Below are 20,969 nucleotides of genomic sequence, written 5' to 3' on the forward strand. Positions count from 1 at the left end.
CTTTGAACTTAACCGTGATAATCGTTCATACAATGTGTGCCAGGTTTCATTGAGATCCGTTAAAAATTGTGGCCGCTATCGTCGCAACATGGCGCGTCATATTACATATATATAAATAAACTTTTGAACCAATGATATTTTTGAAACCTACTCGATGAATTATGATAGATTATGGCAAAATTCTTTGAAAATTCCACCATGAGGACAAATGCAAAAGATAGATTTCTATGAAATCTACTAAAAATCAAATTTTTGTCTTTATCTGTTAAAATTCAAATTCAGATAGCAAAGTCGTCTCGCAAGGGCAGTATAGACAAACAAAATAATCTACATTACCATTTATAGTGATTTCAAAATAACCTTTTATAGCCATTTCACATTTTTGAGGCTTTTTTTGAACAATAGCTTTGTCTGCTTGTTGACGAAAGATTTAACTTTAGCTTTGTTGTTGGTTGTTTCGATGCATCTTTAACTTGAATTTGTTGAAAAGTAAAGGTGCCAGTTGAATTGATCGATTGAATTTAAAGATACCACAAGAAATAAGTCTAGACAAAATTCCAGACGTCAGAGAGAAAGAAAAATAAAAAAAGAGTAAGAAAAAGATAAAAGTTGTGTAAGGGTAAAATGCAAATTTCTTGTTTACCCTCGACTCTTAAACTCAAAAGTCTGGTGTGACGGATGTACGAATCGATCGGACGAGGGTGTGGAATGGTTTCTAATCGACAACACTCTCGAGACTTACTACCACTACCTCCAGCTCTACCTCAACTTATAGCTCTTTCCCTACACTACCACTGCCGCGATTACTACCATTACATTTATTTTCACATATATTCCAACTAGTGCTGCTAAAGACAGATCTATCCTTTATTTTAGTCTCAACGTTAAGCTTTTAGTTGTTTTAATAGTTTTTTGTTCTTGTTATTTTGAGTTTCAATCTGTCACAATCCACAGAGTCGTGATCTTTGTTATTTTTTCAGTCCACCCAAACGTCAACTCTCTCTCTCTTCTCTCAAATACACATGGTCCAACCTCTTACAAAGTATACAATGCATTCATTTTTTCTTTGTTTTTTTTGTTTTTGCTTAACCTGTTTGTTTTGTACGCCTCGGGTTTTTGTTTCCCGGCACTGGTAATGCAGCAAACAAAAGCTTTTCTATTCGCACGGAACACTGAGTATAAATCGAGAGGAGGAAGCCAGGGGATAGAGAACGATGTTACACCCCCAGTGTGTCCGCCCACTTTTAGATACAACTTACAACCGTTATCTCAACCCCGATTGTGAAGAATCTCAGACCATCCTACTCGCTCTACTCAACTCTTTTATTTAAAAAAACAAAAAAAGAAAACTAAAACCACACTCTTTTCATACTTTTTATTCCATTCTAAGCTCATTCGCTCGTCTTACCGCAAGTTACCGCTACTCCAAGGTTTTGCCGAGCCAGCAGTTACCTCCAAGAACCCGCATATCCCAACAACGCATACACCTTTTTCTTATTCTTCTTTTCATCCAGTAGTTAAAACCCATTCCCATTTTCCTATTTTTTCTTCTTTTTATTTTTTTTATTTTATTTCCCGCGCTCTTTTCTTCATTTCTTCGACGATCTTTCTCAGTCTTTCACTCTAACTTTAGCCCGGAATGTTAACGACTTTGGCAATATACTACCGGGTATACTCTTGACGTTCAAACTTTGCTTCTGTTCCGTTTAGAGATCGTTAATTTTTATGACTCTGTTGTATATACTCAAGCGTAACTACTGCTTTTAATTTTTATTTTTGCTGCTTCACCTCGCTAAAACTCCTGTTCTAGTCGTTATTGTTGCTGCTCTTACTCCTGCAGCTATACCTCCACGCAAATATAAATGTATACGTACTTGAAATTATAAACCTGGTGACAGCAATGAGTCATGCTAGAGTATTTATTTATGCAATATGGCATTTGTTATCAGTTGGGCAGATTCACGTGAGCTTGACGTACTGCACCTGGCAACGTTTCTCTTGTTGATTGTTTGTTACGCCAGCTATTAAATCGCGTGCGTCCGAGCGATAATCCCAGTCGTTTTGTCTGCGTTTCGTTATCAACCATCAAATTATTTTATCTCACCAACAAAATAATCACTAAAATATCTTTATATACATAGGGGAAGGCTGGGCAAAACAGACCGCCCTCAAAATTTTGTAAAAAAAGTTTCCTAAACTGTTTTGAATCATCATTTATTATTCTTATCATCATTTTTGTACAGTTTCGAGTGTCTCAAAATTTTTTCTTAAATTTATTTTCAGGAATTTGTCGAGTGGACTCAATGTATGATTGGCCACAGAAAATACACACACTGTCTTCTCTGTTATATTTAAATTTTATATAAGATATTTATCTTCAATAGTTTTGTTTTTTTGGCATCTTTATTTACTCATTGTACTGCAAATATCTTTTATCACTTAGATTGGATCTGAACAATTTTACTATCGTCATCTTTTTTAATAGAAGAGAAAATAATTTTCACTTTTTTTTCTGGGGCCCATTTTTCCTGGGCAGGGGAAAATATGTTTTTCTATGGTAACTAGAAATTTCATTTATTTACTTCAAACGTAAATCAAAACAAGAAGACTCAACGTATTCAAATCTACAGAAGTCCACTATTTTCTTAGTGGTCCCGTTTTGCCGGCCCTTCCCCAAATTTAAAAAAAAATCTGTCTTCTGCGATGATATCGATTGTAACGACAGTTACTATCGATTATTGCCTAATGTTCTAGAAATATTTATCGGTTTACCTAAAAAAAATCTATCACTTCTACATATATATGTGTGTGTATGTGTTAATGCCCGCATATTTTATCAGCGGTTTATTCCCCATCACTTTAAAATCAGTCAACACAAGGTCTCACACGGCAAAGTACGAATTTAAAACACGCCATTACGCAAATTAACTTTTAGTGCCAGCAGCAACCAAGTTTTTGGCATAATGCCAAAGTTTATCCGATGCTTTTACTCCAGATACTTGGGCATTTTTCTTTTCCTTAATTTTATCTATCACCACAGCCATCATTTCTTATTCTTTTAATTTTTATAAACAAAACTAAACCAGTGTTTTGTTTACAAATTAGTAATACATTAACTTCTGTAAATTCGTGATCATTACCCACAATTCCGGATAGTCTTATCTTAATTCCCTGAGGATTATTGCCTGGATCCAGTGGTCCAACTCCCTTAATGACGTACACCCACGTTAGCAATTTACCAGTCGCGTTAAATATTCCCGAGCGAATATGTCCTCGGGATGACTGATGTCCAAGTGTGACTAATGTTAACTCCCAGGAGTGTTTTCCAATAGTTTATATAGTTGACGTTACCTAACTCGGTTTTCTTTCCTCTACAGACATATTCGTACTTTACACCAGAATATCCTTAACCTTAAATCTATATCTATAAACGAGTGATAAGGTATATTTATAAAGTTTATTTATTTACAATTTAATGTCAGCAGGAAACCCATTTGGTCTTGGTGTTGGTTCTGTTGGTGGTACTTCCGTTCTCTTTATAAAGCTATATATTCCCCGATGAATGTTTATTCAAGAGTCTCACGTACAAAAGATATTCCGTACAGAGGTTACGTGACACTAGAACCGAGCGCAGGAGCGTCTCCAAAGGACGACGCTTTGCAACAAAGTGTGTGCGAGAATAAAATGTGAGCCAAAGCTTAGCTGGTTATTCTGGCACTTCTTATATATATATATCTCTTTGCTGCAGTATATATATGTAAGACGGAAGTTAGGAGGAAATGAAAAAGTTATGTTTCGTCACGGCCGTCATCGCTTGACGTTTTCATTTTTCGTATCCAGCTAAAGTGCAAAGGAGATGGGATAGCTGTCTTAAAAATATAAGAGCTCTGTTAAAAAATAAAAATATTAGTGTGGACTTTAGCAATAAATTCATCGTTGTGGCAGTTTTGTTAAACTCGGCAATTCTCGTACTTGCACACAACTCGAGAGAACATTGTTGGCAACGTAATGCGAATTTTTATTGCCCAGTCTAAGGAACAAAGTCTGATATCTATATATATATATATATGTTTATGTTTATAGGTGTGTGTGAAAGTGTGTAGCAATTGGTTGAATTGGAATTTACGTATTTTTTTTTTTTGCTTATTCGTGGGTACTTGCAATGCCGCGAGGGAAATATCCCATAAAGTTTTCCTACATATAAAAAAAAATAAATATGAATACCTTACAAAATCGAATATTCGAGATTCCAGGGTATACGCGAACCCTTACAACCAAAATATTCGGTGATAACATTTTTTAAACCCAAGTAGGTTGCTGGTAGTATAAAAAATATAAAAAAATATGTATACAATATTTATTGTAAGATATATAGGTGTATCTATTTCTGATAATATTTGAATAAATGTATTGCTACAGGACTTATATATATATATATACATATCCATAATGTGTAAAGAAATTTTTTCGTCGAGGGTTGTCAGAAAAAAATTTAACTCGTCTCACTTTCTTGTCTCTCAATCGATATGTCGTATTTCTCTTAAAATGGTTATCTACTAAAGTTTGTCGAGATTTTTTACGTCAAACCTACAGCTATTACTACCACCACCACCAATACCACTACCACTACCACTACCAATCACGCAACCGTTATCCTATCACAGTAAACCCATTTCCAGAGAGACATATCCAAGTAACCTGTAGTCCCTCGGGGAATTTTTATTCAACGTCGTCGTACATACATAAAAATTTACGTTATTTTTAAGGCACACAAATCAGCTTTAGGGTGTATTGAAGCCTGATTTGTCAACCACCGATATAACGAGACCTGATTTCACATTCCCATATATTACTTTCAAATTTATCGTTTCTGGTTCATTCACCAGTAGCATTAAATCTTATTTCAACCACTCAGACAATTACCAATTGTATTATTACCCATTGATATACGCATATAAATCATCGTCAAAACTATAAACAAGCTATTTGATTTAAATTCTAGATGACAGGATCTATAATCACAAGTGAAATTTTCAACCACCTACTCGTAACTTTATACAAGTTTATAATCACTCGGGATTTTACCTCAAATCCTCGTTTAGTTTCTCACCAAGTGATAATTAGTTTATACTTGCAATAGACATGTATTGTAACTTTTCGCACATATGTTGTTATAAAATGTATATATGGAATATATGTGTCTATAGACTTAAATAGAGATAACTTTTGCTGATATAGATGCAACGATGCTATCAACCAGCTATAACCACAAATTCTCTTGGTACTTTTATCCCTTATTCGCTATGAGTTTTCTGTATAGTGTTCAGCTGACCAGCAAGCTTGGACCCTTAGATCCATTTATAACTTAAACCGGTTGAAAAGGTAGGACGGTAACAGAACGTTGGTTCGGGGAATTATGTTCGTCTGTTACTGCTAAAGGTTTTGCTTCACGTTCCCTCGTTTGTGTAACTTTACTCGGTAGTAGTGAAAAGCACTAGGAAAGAGAAGAGGGCGCTTAAGCAGCTTTTCGTCGCAACCCTGCCAGCACCAGTTTTCGTACTAATATTTGCCACTCGAGTCCAGAGCCTCTTTCAAACCCTAATCTCTCTTTCTCTCTCTCTCTCTCTTCGTCCCTGTCTCTGCTTATGTTCCTACAGCACTTTTGCCACTTGCTGCCTATTTTATCCACAAAAATTTTTTAACTATTTTACGACCGCTAATTGTTGATGGTAAGCTTGTACCAACTTCACCCTTTTATCTCTCATGTTTGAATCTAGATTCTGAAAGTGGTTAAGGCTTAAGTTGCTTTAATTGTTCAAACTAATATGCTTTGACAGAACATCCACATCGAAAATTTAAGGTGTACATTGAACGCACATGAACTTTGACAGTCTACATTGAATTTTTTTTAACTTGAATAGTTATAGAAGCTTGGAATGAACCTACATGACATATCAGAGGAATGAACTATACCTACTTGGACCTGAATTTGTGAAATGATTAATTAATGTAACGGGACCTAAGTCCACCTCCTCCACGGAAGCCGTTTCCTCGCCCTTTTGGGAAAACACGCTCTGCGAAGTCCCATCTTTTCTACCTAGACGACACTCTCAGTCGAAACCAAAAGTGGACATTTACCGATGGTATAATCAAAAGTCCCCAGTGCGTGTGGTATCTAACCACAGGCACCACGAGTCCTATCTCACTCGGGCCCCCCACTCCTTCCATCTCAGGAAATAGAGAGACTCTGGCCGAAATGGGGCTTGGAATGGGGCCCCCATGGTACCAATTCCCTATATTGGTCTACAGGCTGCAGATAAGTGGTGAGTTGCAGCATAACTCATTACCCTAGAAGAGTTTCTTCCACATTATCCCATTTGGATCTAGGACGGCAACTATTAAAAGATTGCCCTCTACCGTCATCACCAAGTGAATATCACAATAGCTAGTGATAGTATTGTGTACAGGTTATTATCCCTCAGAATTTTCACGTACATATTTTAGGCCCAATTTCATCTCAAGTCTTAATTAGGTTCACCTCACGATTTAAGCCTCTGTAAGCCTAATTCAATCCTCTTATAAGTCATCGTATCGATCCATTTTAGTTCTATTGAAAATATTGTTACTGACACCATTATACTTATCTCTAACCTCACTAATCTAATCTCCAAATATTTAAACGAGTATTGTGACGACCGGAAAATCGTATGACGCTAAGTCACATAAATTTGTTTTCCATCTATACAGTTATTCAGCTTAAAGAAGGCCAATGTAGGCTTTAAAGTTGACAGGATAAGTGCGAGCAAAACAAACCACTCCAGAAATCTGGTAAAAAATTTTTTTTCTAAAACTGTTTTTAATCGTTACTTAGACTCTTATCATCATTTTTGTACAATTATAAGTGTCCCCAAGGTTTTTTTTCGGGAATTTTTCAGTGGACTCAATGTATTGTTGGCCACAAATAATACACTGTAACAAATCAGGATTAAATACGGATTGATTACAGCTTTTATTTCACTCCGAACTCACTCCGTTACTCGGAGTTCTAGAGTTTTTAAATAAATCACTATGCATACGGAGTAAATAGGAAGTTTGTTTTTTCATCGGAGTAATCTGGATCTTACTTCAATTCGCATTTGCTCTTTTTAGGATTGAATTTCACTCCGAACCGAAATTTCAATATTAAATTAAACTTCCTGTGAGTGAATTTCGTTTGCATTAAAAAAAAAATGAAGTTACCTACTGATTTTGAAATAATTGCCCAGTTCAGATATATTTCATTACTTTGACTATATTTAGATATTCGGTATTGAAAAGTTAATTTAAAAGCCACATTGTAATAACGAAATATATTTCACAAAAGCCGATTCACGATAATGTTGAATTATAACAATGGCAATAGCTAATAAATGTGATGATAGAGCGAAACCAGCACAATCAATATATTCACAAAGGAGAATTTGTATAAGCAGCTCTTTTTATTTAGTTATATGTATATATATATATTAAATATATAAAGAAAAAAGCGGATGACAAATTTTATTGATATAGTTTTTTTATGGCACTGCTTTTGATAATATCAGAAGCTAATAGTAAACTATTAGAGTTTCAAGTATGAGGGAAAAATAATAAACGAAAATATACCTCGGGTGCTTAGGGAGTGGTGGTTGGGGTAAAAAGCTCCCTCGCTCTGATGTGCTCAAGCTTTATAATTTATAGTAGTAATATTATATATTTAATATTTCATATCATATATTTCATACTGTGTACGTTCTGTTCGATTCGTTTGTACATCAATTATTTACAAATGTACGCTGGTTTATTTAATTTCGGACTTGATGAACGTTCATTACAGAGCGCATGTTTTAAATGGAATTCAATATTTAATCTTCTTCAATTAAATTTCAATAAAACTTTTTGAATAAATATCACTGCATACATCTGATATTTATATTCATTTTTTTTAAATATTCATTATTAATAATATTGTGTTGAATTTGAGCGAAGAACAAAAATATACAAAATTTAAACAATCTCGAAATTTGAATTTTTTTTTAGGGTGCTTCCAATCTGATTGCGTGGCTTACAGATTAATATTTCAAGTCAGTAGTGTGAGAAAACACTTTAGAAAATCTCATTCGAATCACAATAATGTCTATACCAACCCATACATACATTTTCATATAGATATGAAGGGAAAGGCCGTGAAAAATAGGGATGCTAAAGAAAATTAACTTTTTTTATTCGAACTTCTTATCTTTTACGTTTCACTTATATTTAAAGAAAATTAGTGATATCCCAAGTCGAAATCTAAGGCATACTTTGAACCTAAAGGAGTATTGAAAACCTACATTAGACTTTTTAGGACATAACCATTGTAAGAGCCCGATATGAACCAACTTAGATTTATAAAGGCTTGAATTGAACCTATTTAGACTTATGGAGACATGAATTAGACCTATAAAGACATATATCGTGAAATAAATGAACTCAGAATTTTTAAAATCGACTCTGTGTTGGTCTCAGGCTGCTTGTAGGTCTTATTCTATTCCTAGGTGTCATTAATCTACTGACAAAATCGCTGGATCACTTGCAACAATTTCTTACTAGTCTTAGAATTTTTTTAAATTGACCCTCTGTTAGTCTCACTCTCTTAAAATGAATCAGTGAAAAAACCTGAAAATCAGTGAATATTCACTGCGAATCAGTCCCAAGTATATCACTGATTCAATTAATGATATACTTGGGACTATTTGTGCAGTGAATATTCACTGATTCGAGTACTTTTCATTGATTCATTTTAAGAGAGCAGGCTGCCTGTGAGACCCAATCCACCCTTGGATATCATTAACCTACTGAAAAGATGAATGAATCACTTGCATCAAGTCTCCAGTAGTCCGCGAATTCTACAATTTTACCTATTTGTAATATTCTTTGCAAGTCCTCTCCTTGTTAAGTCGATATAGTTACGTTTGTTTTACGATTTATGCCTATTTAGGCCTTCATAAGTCTAAGTAGATTTATTTCAAGCCTTTGTAAGTCTAAGTAGGTCCATTTCAAGCTTTTACAATGATTATGTCCTAAAAAGTCTAATGTAGGTTTTCAATACTTATATAGGTTCAAAGTATGTCTTAGATTTCGACTCGGGATTTCAAGTCATCAAAAAAAAAATTTTTTTTTTAATTTAGCCCTAATAAGCTATTGAAAAAATTTTTTTTTCATATTTTGATATGAAATTAATAGACAGCATAATTCTTTTGTCGATTTTAATAAGAAATATATGATTCGCTGTGAGTAACAGCAAAACAAAAGTTTTTTGTAAAAAAAAAAAAATCTATTTAATAAAAGCACGAGCTAAAATCACCGACTTAAAATTCATCAATTAATTAAAACTTTTTATGTTTTTTCTGATTTACAATAATGTCATATTACTTTTCCTAGCAGAGCCGATGCGATTTTGCTTACAACAATAATAACAAGCTCGCAAGAGTAATCGGAGTGGACTTAATCCGACGAACTGTCAAGTACTAAAACTAACTCCCGTGGGGCTCTAAGTGAATTTTCTACCTGACAAGGGCTCCTTCCCTTTATAAAACTACCCTACACTAACTTGAAACTCCAATATTTTTGACTAATTATCACGATTAATTAATTTACGATATTTTAAGCCCAAGCTGTCAAAGATAAACGAAATTATGTTGCTTTTCATTTGTGCAAGGATTGAATAAGACGCGAATGTGTACAACACTAACAAATTAAAGCTTGTCAATAAAAGTAGACAAGGATAAAATGTTTTAAAACAGGTGAAACATGATGAAAAAAAAAAAAATTTGTCCTCATGGGAGGACGCTCGCGACGCCTGTAAACAATGCATTCTGCAGGATTTGTGCGGTCAGCCGTATACGCTCGACTCTGCTGTGTTTTTCAACAATAATTCATCACCGGACATTCCGCTCCGTTCATTCCAACTACTCCGCACGACTATATCTCCTCTGTTTGTTTGTATTTTTTTTTCTTCTTTTTTTTTTTACTATCCGATCGCTGGCAATGTTTTATTCCCATTGGAAAAAATGTTTTATTGCTGAGACCGATTCTATTATATTTTATTCAATTTGAATTTATTATTTTTTTATTCCTTTAACGAATTCGTCTTACAAAAACTCATTGTCGTTACTAATCTGGGTCGGTTGTATTTTATTACTTTTCTGTAGCTGTCTTTTTATTTGTCAGTACTGAGCATAGTAAAATAATTGTGTTGTTGTGTAAAAATGTGTAAATGCGATGGTAAAAGTTCGCCAAAAAGCTAGACAGACATAAAATTACATTGTAACCCAACAAATGAGATTCTGTGAGAGTATTTCGGCAGCTGAATTTTATGACATTTGTAGATAATTGTCATGGAAATTTATTTGTTTTACATCGAAATTGTTTTGCTTACATAATTACAAAAATTGAAGCATAATTTTTAATGAAAATACAAAGGCGACTATTCAAAAATATATTTTTTATGAGATTAATTAAAATATTGGGTTGGATTTAAATTTAAAAAATTTTCAAAAAACAGTGCTAACTTTTTTTTAAAAATCTCAATTAGTTTTTGACAATTGTGAGTTTATTGAAGTCTTGTTATTAAATTTATTTCATTTAAAAATTAATCATACATGAAAACAAATAATTTTAAAATAAAAATCAGGTTTTTAAATTAAGTATCAGCTTTAAAATTTATATTATGTAGAATTTATTCACTTATGGACAAAAAAAATAATTATTTAAAGGAAATAAAATAACATACATTGTGATTTTAACGTTTACGACATTTATCACTTGGAAATTAAAAGTTATTTGAAAATAAAGTATATAAATAAGTTAATTTATATTGTAGAAGAAGGGTGGGTAAAACGGGACCGCTATAAAAATAATGGATTTTTATGCATTCGAATACGTTGTCTTCTTTTTTTGACTTACATTTGAAGTAATTAATTCAAATTTCCAATTGCCATAGAATAAAAATTTTTCCCCTGCCGGGCAAAACGGACCTTCCTCGAAAAAATTGAAAAAATTTTTCTTTCATTTAAAAAAAAAACTCTAACAAAGTTGCTTATATCTGATCTTAGTAAAAAAAAAGTATTGCAATATTGTTAACCAATAAAGATGCCGAAAAAACCAAATTATTGAAATTTTTAACTCATACAAAATTTAAGTATAGCAAAGAAAATATCGCAAGTATTTTTTTTTTACCAACAATACACTGAGTCAACTGAAAAATTCTTACAAATAAGCAAACAAATTTTGGGACACATGAATTTCTACTTAAATGATGACGGTTATCGTAAATAATGGTTACAAACAATTTTGGAATAAAATTTTTTGACGAAATTCTTGGAGACGTCTCGTTTTACTTCCCCTCCCCTTCCTTATAGGGCAGAAGGCAAAGTGGGAGCCTCGAAATTTTTTATACGTCAATAAATTCGGATGGATAATAAGCTTATCGAAATTTCTTATATAATGAGGGCTAAAGTAGACCACCAAAACCGTTCATTGAACATTTTTTGATTAGTTAGTACGTTATTAGTTAATATTTTATACCTATAAGTAAGTTAAAAAAGATAATAAAATTACGATTGAAAGTTATATCGCAGCAGACTATTAAAATGATTTTTTATATTATTAAAATACAATTATTTTATAATTATTTGTAAATTTCACACGTGTAAAGAATAAATAATACCAAATCCGAAATTTTTCGAAGGGCCCACTTTGCCCCTAATTTTCGATTTTTCAATTTTAATTGACGCAGCATAATGAAGTGAAAATAAGTATCAAGGGTCTAAAAAGAAGTAAACGCGTAAAAAAAATTGTTGATATTATAATTATTTTCTTTAAAAGGCCTACTTTGTCCCCCTCTCCCCTACGTTACTATCTATTTGTAAACATATGTTGTTTTTTCACAAGAAGTTATAAAGTTGCGTTATTTAAATAAACATAAAATATAAAAATTTTAGAATGCGAGATAAATGAGAAAATACTTAAAATAATTAATAAAAAAAATATAGATAGAGAGATATATGTTGATGTATGTAGATGTAACATGGTAAAAATTGTTTAGTGTTTTAACGTGTAAACGTGAACAACCGGGCTGTCTTGATGTATATCGAGTGTTCTGGTGTATTGCATTGTTGAACGAGCGTAGTCCATATTATTCTTGAAAGCCTGGGAGTCATTAAAGCGAATGTTTCGGAATAACGAAATAGCCTCGGAACACCGTACAAAACGGACGAGCGTAACGGTGGATGCCACAAGCGAACCATAAATTTTCAACGAGACAACCAACGCACGACGAAAGAGTTTTTTTTTTGTTTCTTTTTTTTTTAAATATAAAATAAAAACGAGCTAAAGGGAACAAAAGTAAATAAAAGAAAAATAAAACCAACTAGAATAAACAAAGAGTGTACAATCGAGGACGACACATTTCCATTTCTCGCAAATGTGTCACCATCTGTCGTTTACACACACTGTAGATCCAAGCAATTGTTCTTGGACAATATTCTCACCCATGCGATAACTAGGACACGAATTAAAGAGCTTTTTACTTTTATTTTCGTTACATTTTATTTAATATTTTTTTTGTTTTACATAAACAAAGTGGAAAGTTTCGAGGAGTTTGCAGTTAAAATCGGACTTGGGCAAAATATCCAGAAAAAAAAACAAATAGTAGATGTACGTAATAATTGTAATACCATCATGACAATTTATAACATAATTTATTGTAGAGAAAAGAATGGAAGAAATGTATGAATAGCAAATTATGAGTAATCGCTTTTATATTTTTATTTATAATCGAACTTTTTAATATTTTATACAATTATTTTTGCAGTGTATTTTACAATATTTCGTTGAATCAACGGAAAAATGATTCCTAGTTTCATTAAAAATGTATAGTTTAGGCGACTTTTGAAAGATCCGACATTAACTTTGAAATAATTTCGCAGTAATAATCCATTTTGCCGAGTCTATTTTTTACACAAGTATACAAACGATAATTGTAGTGCCAGAATAATAAAATTTGTCGAGTATTTTATAATAACTATATTGTTGCAACGAATTATACAAATTAACAAAGCGATTTTCATTTTCGCTTGGCAAAATATTAAGGGAAATAACAATTATTGCAATAAATAGTATAATTATTCATTTTTAAAGAAAACAAAGTATAGCTCAAAGAAGACAATGCAATAGTGCGTAACTTCACTCAAGGTCTAACAGCGAATTGGACAGAGGACTCGCCAAGAAACTCTGAAGTACAGTGATCGTGCCCGGCTCTCGGAAAAAAAAACAGAATTCGGCCAGTAAAGAATAAATCAGCTTTCAATAATTATACGAAAGCTTTGAACCTGGCCCTCATTTCCTATACTCTGTCAGTAAACAAGTCAAGTCTTCCGTTGAAAAACAAAGCCTCCCTCTTTCTCTCTCTTTTTCTCGAGAAATATTGCTTGCTAATTTTAATAATGCCGGTGTCGTAAAAAATAAGAAGAGTTTGATAAAAAATGATTCGCTATCATTTAAAAATAAAATCGACCATTACAAAATTCACTGTACTGAGCAAAACTTTTTAACAATTACTTAAAAGAATTCAGAAATATTATTGCTCGATTTGAAATCAATACTAATAATTTAAAAAATGGCCTGTTTAAAGTTTGGTCAATCATAATAAAATTTGTTATATTTTCAAGCCTTATTTTTCTTCATGTAGCGAGAAAAGTTTTAAATGTTGCTTCTGCTACCGTTTGTTTGTCGTTTTGAAAGCCCGCATCTAAAGTTTCTCGACGCTATAGATAATTTTCGGCGCCACATTGATATTGAGTGCGCTCTAGCAACCGCTCGTATTTTACCGTCGTCGCGTGTTTTTTATTTTGTTATGCTGTTTCTCTATTTTTGAGCTTTTTTATTACCCAGTTGAGTCATTCTCATGGATATAATATTTTGTTCAACAAACGAATCGTAAAACAAGATGACATCCGACACTTGCATTAGTGTTTACTTGATCTATGTCTGTAAATATAATGACGGTAATAGTAACTGTTGGATAGTAGGACGAAGTAGGATGCAATAAAAATAAGTAATTTATTGATTGTCGGTGGGATATATGAATAGAGTAAATAAGTATTAGTAGTAGTGCATTTCCTACAAATCTTGCTCATAAAAATAAGCAACTTCCTCTCGTGAGACCTTTCGTCTTCTCGGGTTACACCGTGTTTATAGTATCCTCTGGGAGATCTCCTAGAGCTCCAAACACGATATTCGAGAACGGTGTACTACTGCTTCTCTTCTCTGTGTCACGTTCGTAAATCGATCGTTCCACTTACGACGTTTACTACAAGTCAACCCACGTCCCTTAGATCCGACAAAATTACTCTGGGAATTTCTAGTCATAAAATAAAACGAGACATAAATATATAAGTAGAAATAGACATCTTTACCCATAAGAACACAGCATATATGTCAGATGTAGGAAAAAAATATCAATAGAGTTTAATAATAGATAAATAGTCAGCACTTGATTCTCTTTTTTTGATGCCTGCTGTGAAAAAAGCTTTTAGTGGAGACATTTAAAATGAGGTTTAGCCTTAATTAGAACTTTAACATCCACATTTAGGTGACAATTATTTTACTCATTCATTAAATTTATTGGTCGCCTGAAAATATCTTTATTGATATTTAAATTAAAAGCCTAAAAACAGTTTCAGAGCAATTAAATTATTTTAATGACTCACTTGGAAGTCGAAAAATTATGTAAATTGGTGATTATGTTATTTTAAAATCACGTATACTATTTAATTTTTGTCGGCTATAAACTCACTTACGGTAGGGTTAAAATATTAATATTAATGGTGGATTTTTAAATCGTAATTTTTGGGTTAAATATTACAGATTCGATAAAAATGTATCAAAGCAATTTTGTAGGAAATTTAATTTTCTACAAATTCATTTCCATGCACTTTTTACGTATCGTTGATAGTTAAATTAGAAATTAACCTTTAAGTATTTGGAATATAAATTTGGAAAATGTTGATTTTGAAAAAAACTTGATATTTAAATTCAAATTTTCGACTAAACTATTGAAAATATGACAAAAATATGTCATTACATTTTTATAAGAAATTGAATTCGCCGCTACAAATTTGTCCCTACAAATATTCATGTAACTCCATTGCAATTTTCCGAAAAAAATAATTAATTGATTAATTTTTGTTACGGTTCTCAATTACAACTCCCGATGTTCGATCATTTTTCAACAATAGTCTTCCAAAATCCAAAAAAATTATTACATTCCATTAATCTTTATTTTTTCCTATCTAACAATCCTTATCCGATTATACATACACTCATTATTGCACACCTCAAGCGCGAAAGCGCAGGTTTGCTTAATTTTTAGAATCTGCGATTATTTTGTTTTTTGCTTATACTGTTCACTCTAAAAATTAATCAGTGAAATTCACTTCGAATTAGTGAATATGGACTGGAAACCAGCTATAAGTATACCACTGGTTGAATTGGTGGTGTACTTATAGCTGTAGAATTCGCAGTGAATTTCACTAATTCATTTTTAGAGGGCATGTTTCAAAAATTTCAAATTTTCATTCTATGGATTTGTTATTTCAAAATTTGTTTCTAAACCATAATCTTTGTTATAAAATAATCGTTTCACTACTTTTTATGTACAATCAAAATTTCATTTGAAGAAATGTTTATGTTCACATATTTATAGGCTTTCAAAATTCTAATTGAAAACTTTAATGCAATTATTCATTCTTCTTTTTTTTGTAGAGTAGAGGTATCGTTTGTCGGCTACTTTCGGGCCAGTTTTGGACCCTTCAAAAATTTAAATAAAACAACTTCTAAAAATACGCAATGACATAATTATTTTTTTAAGTGTGTTCAAAGACACTCTTATTTCACTATTACAATCGAAGTTTTTTTAAAACTTTTTCATTACTTACAATAAAATATTAAATGCACGGAGAGAAAAATATCGTCAGAGAGAGTATACGTATTGCTATTCTGGCTATACGCTGTATACTCAACTTACATAATGATGCGCCGTGTAATCAATTCAGCTATACAGAGTTTCCTCACAGTGGATCGTCAAAATGACGATCCGTATCTTTATTTTAGGCATTTTATGAATCTCTGATATGACTATTGCGCAAAATCTGTATTTAGGCAACCGACAACCGAGAACGATACAACGTACGCCAACGTACGATGGCTATACGTATAGCCAATTTAGCTATAGGGATTCTCACGTTGGCAAAACAGATACTTATATCAATGAAACTACATATGTTTACAAAGGCTATTTGTCGTATTTTTAAATTAAATAAATAAATACTCATCCTAACCTAAATGCATATCCTTAATTTAACGATACTACAGACTATCAAATAAACATGTGATTATTCTTAAATAAGGTATACGGATCGTTATTCTGACGATACGTCATTTGAAGATACATGGGATGGTCATTCTGACAATATTTTTCTCTCGTGTGATAATAGTATATTGTACAACTAGTGCGCTCATTTGCTCGTGTGGGTAATCAGTAACACCGCACGAATTGAATATACTTATTTTTATTATTAATGCGATATGAGTACTATTTTAGTACTCGCTGTTTTGTTCGACAAGTAGCTTTTTGCTGATTCAACTGTTGCCGCGACATTTTTGTGGGTTATACGATAATCTGTATGCGACAAGTAAATTTGAGTGCGACAGTTTACTTGTCGCACGCAGATAATCGTATAACGCACACAAATGTCGTGGAAACAGTTGAATGGGCAAACAGCTATTTGGCGAACAAAACAGCGTGCGCCAAGATAGCACTTGTATCGCATGAATGATAAAAAAAAATTGAGCAGTAGCTACTTATGTTATTTGTAGGAAGTTATGAATAGGATTGATAATAAATAATGAGAAAATACGATATTATTATCTACATAGAGTGATTCAAATAGAATCTTTATTTTAAAAGAATCGTATCGAGAGAAGTGTCGTTCCTTGACAGAGTTTAGTCGCAGACTAACTATAATGTTAAAACTATTTTATTGTGAGGTCTAACCCTATGTATTGTCCTTAGTAAAACACATGTTTTTCTTCTTAACTAAGACCGTAATATTTGGTTGTACTGTACATAGTAAAATAAGGAGTCCTTTGTACACTCAAGTACCTAAGGTCATAAAATCAAGCCTATACAGGCTTTCTTATTCTAGCTGCACAAATGTGCCTTAAATGTGTTTTTCACATTTCAAAACTAATAAAATAAAATATACAATTTTTCTAAAATATATATTTATGTAAACAAAATATTTAAAAAATAAAAGTAAAAGTTTTGTAACTGGGGTTTATTTTCGCTCAGAGAATCCAACAGTATTTCTACCCTGTACTAAATAATTTTTATCACTCAGCCTAGATAAAAACTATAATCTGTACACGCACACATATATATGTATCTATAGTAAATAATTTGAAATTTGTCAGTAAAATAAAATTCGAATAACGTATTGGCGTACATGAATTAAATTTACTTTTGGCCCACTAGCGAGTACTAAAGCGACAATTGAGTGTGGTCGTGTGCCATGTTCAAAGGACCATTACGAAAATGACCATTAAAATAAATTACTCTCATTGCTGGATGCTGGATCCAGTACACTGTTGGGCTACCAGGCCCAGTAGCAGCATCCTCCCTTTTCATTCGACAATTCACCTAGCCAGTCAGCTAGCAAGCTATCCATTCTACCCTTCTGCTCTTCTGCCCTCCTGTCCTCCTGCCTGATGTCTGTAAATATGCGACGAGGATATACTCAGCTCAACGAATCAATTTACGTAAATAATGGGCCCCTTCCCTCTTCTATACCGAGTAGAGCGAACGCTGGCGTTTACATTTCGAATCCAAATGGATCGTTCAAACATGGATTTTGCTCTCACTCTCATACTTCATCCATTATTAAATAAATATGTTGCATCATTTTATTAATAAATAACGTTACGTACAGATTGTTATTAGTATAAATAAATATGCAGGTGTGTAAACATCAAGTTGTTTGATTAACTTTTTTTTGTTGTTTTTTTTTTTTGCCAGGGTCCAGTCGGTGAAGTAGGAGGTGTAAGATTACCTCTGCAGTCATTGCATGGATACGGATCAGTGTTTATGTACTCGGCGTCAACGAGTCCCGGTAGTGCTGGCGGCCAGGGTAGCGGAGGCGGAGGTGAAGTCACCCTCCGCCTCCGCGAACCAGAAGACATACCAGAGGAAGTTCTTGCTCGACTTGAAGATACCGCCACCCTCTCAATATCACTTCAAGGCGACGCTGTACTCAGACTTGGTTCAGCTGCTACCGGTAAGTGTTTCAACAATCGTCCCTATTCGTAAAATAAACTTTTTTTTTTTTCTTCATTATACTCATGAGCTTATTTTATTTTTACTTATATTGCGTCTTAAAAAAAAATTACAGCAAATTCTGACGGAGAAAAATGAATTTTTTCTTCGGCCCTTTTTTTAGGGTGATCGTAAAAAATAAAATTAAAAGTTTAGTAAAAATTAACTGGCACGATGGCCAAAGTTATTTAACTTTTGGGTGGGACAAGGCGATGGTTGTTTTGTCGCGGCTAGATAAAGGAACTTTTTGGGATTAACCCAAAACCCACAAGATCAACCAACGAGTTTCCTCAGGCTGGTTGATTTAAAAAGCTCGGGGTAATACAAGTATGGATATAAGTTTACATGGCCAACGGAGCGAATCGCCTTCCGGACGATTTCTCGACTCATAGGGTTTAAAGCTGGTTGTCTAGTGGCTCGTATGACTTTGCGATAAATCCTAAATATTCATAACTTCCTCAAGGACTTTCTATCAAAAGTATCTTCGGGTCAGAAACTTGTCAGATAAACAACAAAAAAATAGAGCTGTAAAAACAATGAGGTTACAGTAACAATCTAATCTAAAGTTTCAAAAATCGTAGATCGATTTACGGATAAAAAATTATTAAATGATAAAAAAGTTGAATAGGAAAATTTTTATGAGGACTTTTTATGGAAAAAGTATCGCAAAATGCATTTAGGAACAGCAAACTACAGATTTTTATTTAAGATAGTAGAGAAAAGAGAGGTAAAGTGGGCTGCTTCATTTTTTTGTTAACTCTACAAGGGGCAACATGGACATCAGGGGCAATGTGGGCTAAAATTTATTAAAAAATTAAATATCTAAAATCCGGCTTACAAATTTTAATTTTAATAATTAAATTAAAAATTATTTTAAGTAAATTAGTCAAAGTTAGGTATGATTTATTTTGAATCCTCATCAGCTGGAAAAAAGATTTACGATAATCAACAGACCAAATTATTGACACCTCATTTGATTTTATTATTTGCCTAACTCAATATCTTTAAAAGTTAAATTTTTAAATGATTTTTTAAATACATAGAACCTTGGAAAATGCACTTTTAGTTGATAATACAAAAGATTGGACTAGATAAAATTAACTTTCTTACTTATACATTTTTTTTCATGACTGGGTCATATTATTGGAATATTTGCTCGCCGACTTGAATAAATCAAAATTAAAAAAAAAATTGAACTTTGATAATTTTTTACGATGGCTAATGTTGTTCCCATTTCGAATTTTCATCGTTTTTTCCCGCTATAAAAATTAAAAATTTCAAAAAAAGGAAAGTTATTGGTTTCGATCCGATTTTCGAAAACCCAGTTCTCATTCGATCTGATTATTTTCAGCGTGATGTCCGTGTCCGTGTGTGTGTGTGTGTGTGTGTGTGTGTGTGTGTGTGTGTGTGTGTGTGTGTGTGTGTGTGTGTGTGTGTGTGTGTGCGTGTGTGTGTGTGTGTGTGTGTGTGGGTGTGGGTGTGGGTGTGGATGTGCATGTAAACTTTTTTTGTCCGACGATATCTTTGGTGACAATCAAAATGGCTCACTAAGACTTATATCTGATCAGATTTTGAAGTCGATCGGTCTACTAGTTTACGAGATATTCGAAAAATAAAAATAAATTTAAAATCCTCAGAATCAAAGATTTTTCGAATGACTCATTTTACCCCTCATTCTATTTCATTTCATGAATTGAAGTTAAATCCGACTTCAACAACCAAATAGTAAAATTTGTTTGTTGAAATTTTTTTACTTCCTTTTTGTGTCTCGACAAAAAATATCTCCCACGACATTTTGTTGCAATCAATTTTTAACATTAGCAATACGTTCGATGCTTCTAAATGCTTAATTCATTATTAGTTTTTAAACCTTTTTTTACTAAAAAAAAAAAAGTAAAAAAAAAATTAAACATTTCAAAACTTAAAACAAATTGAAATTTCATAGCGTATACAAACACTGTGTGCATGAATTTATAAATTGAAATCTGTCAAACACGGCAACGTATTAAATTCTATGCATTCAAATTCACTCACGAGAAATTTTTGAATAACCGTCACGGCTCGGTCATTGAAATTTTCCAATTATGAGAGGGATCAACATACACGCACATATACCTACACTATTATTATTATTATTTCTATTATTATTATTATTGTTATTATATAAAAGCTGCGGCATCGTTAGTATTCACAAAAGACCGCGCCATCAGCAGAGAGAAGAGATAGTAACTCGATGCGCATTATCCCCAGTAGCTTTTCCAAGTGAATGTGTGCGGGAAAAATTTTGAAAGGGGTATGAAGCTTGTTCGTTATTCTTTACCATCATTTTAACTCTCCGATGATGATACGGGCGGTGAGCTTTGTTAAATTTTCCATGTAAATGCATCGATAGTCGATACTTAAAAATTATATGAGGGTTCTGAAATCCTAATGAATCGATACTGTACACGCACACACCCGCACCCACACACACAGTTAATTTTTATTAAAAAGAAAAAAAATGTATACGGGTTATGTACAAAATAAAAATTGGGTA

General features: G+C 32.8%; 1 protein-coding gene across 4 annotated transcripts in view; it reads left to right on the forward strand.

The window, feature by feature from the left end:
• Positions 1 to 20,969, forward strand: part of LOC130673095 (uncharacterized) — a 332,376-nt gene that overhangs the window by 109,934 nt on the left and 201,473 nt on the right. For all 4 annotated transcript variants that reach the window (XM_057478008.1, XM_057478010.1, XM_057478011.1 and 1 more), the window contains one exon: positions 18,137 to 18,395. In XM_057478008.1, coding sequence (XP_057333991.1) covers positions 18,137 to 18,395 — 259 coding nt within the window. The remainder of the gene's footprint in view (positions 1 to 18,136; positions 18,396 to 20,969) is intronic.

Source organism: Microplitis mediator, chromosome 8, assembly GCF_029852145.1.
Source record: "Microplitis mediator isolate UGA2020A chromosome 8, iyMicMedi2.1, whole genome shotgun sequence".
Taxonomy (NCBI): Eukaryota; Metazoa; Arthropoda; class Insecta; order Hymenoptera; family Braconidae; genus Microplitis; species Microplitis mediator.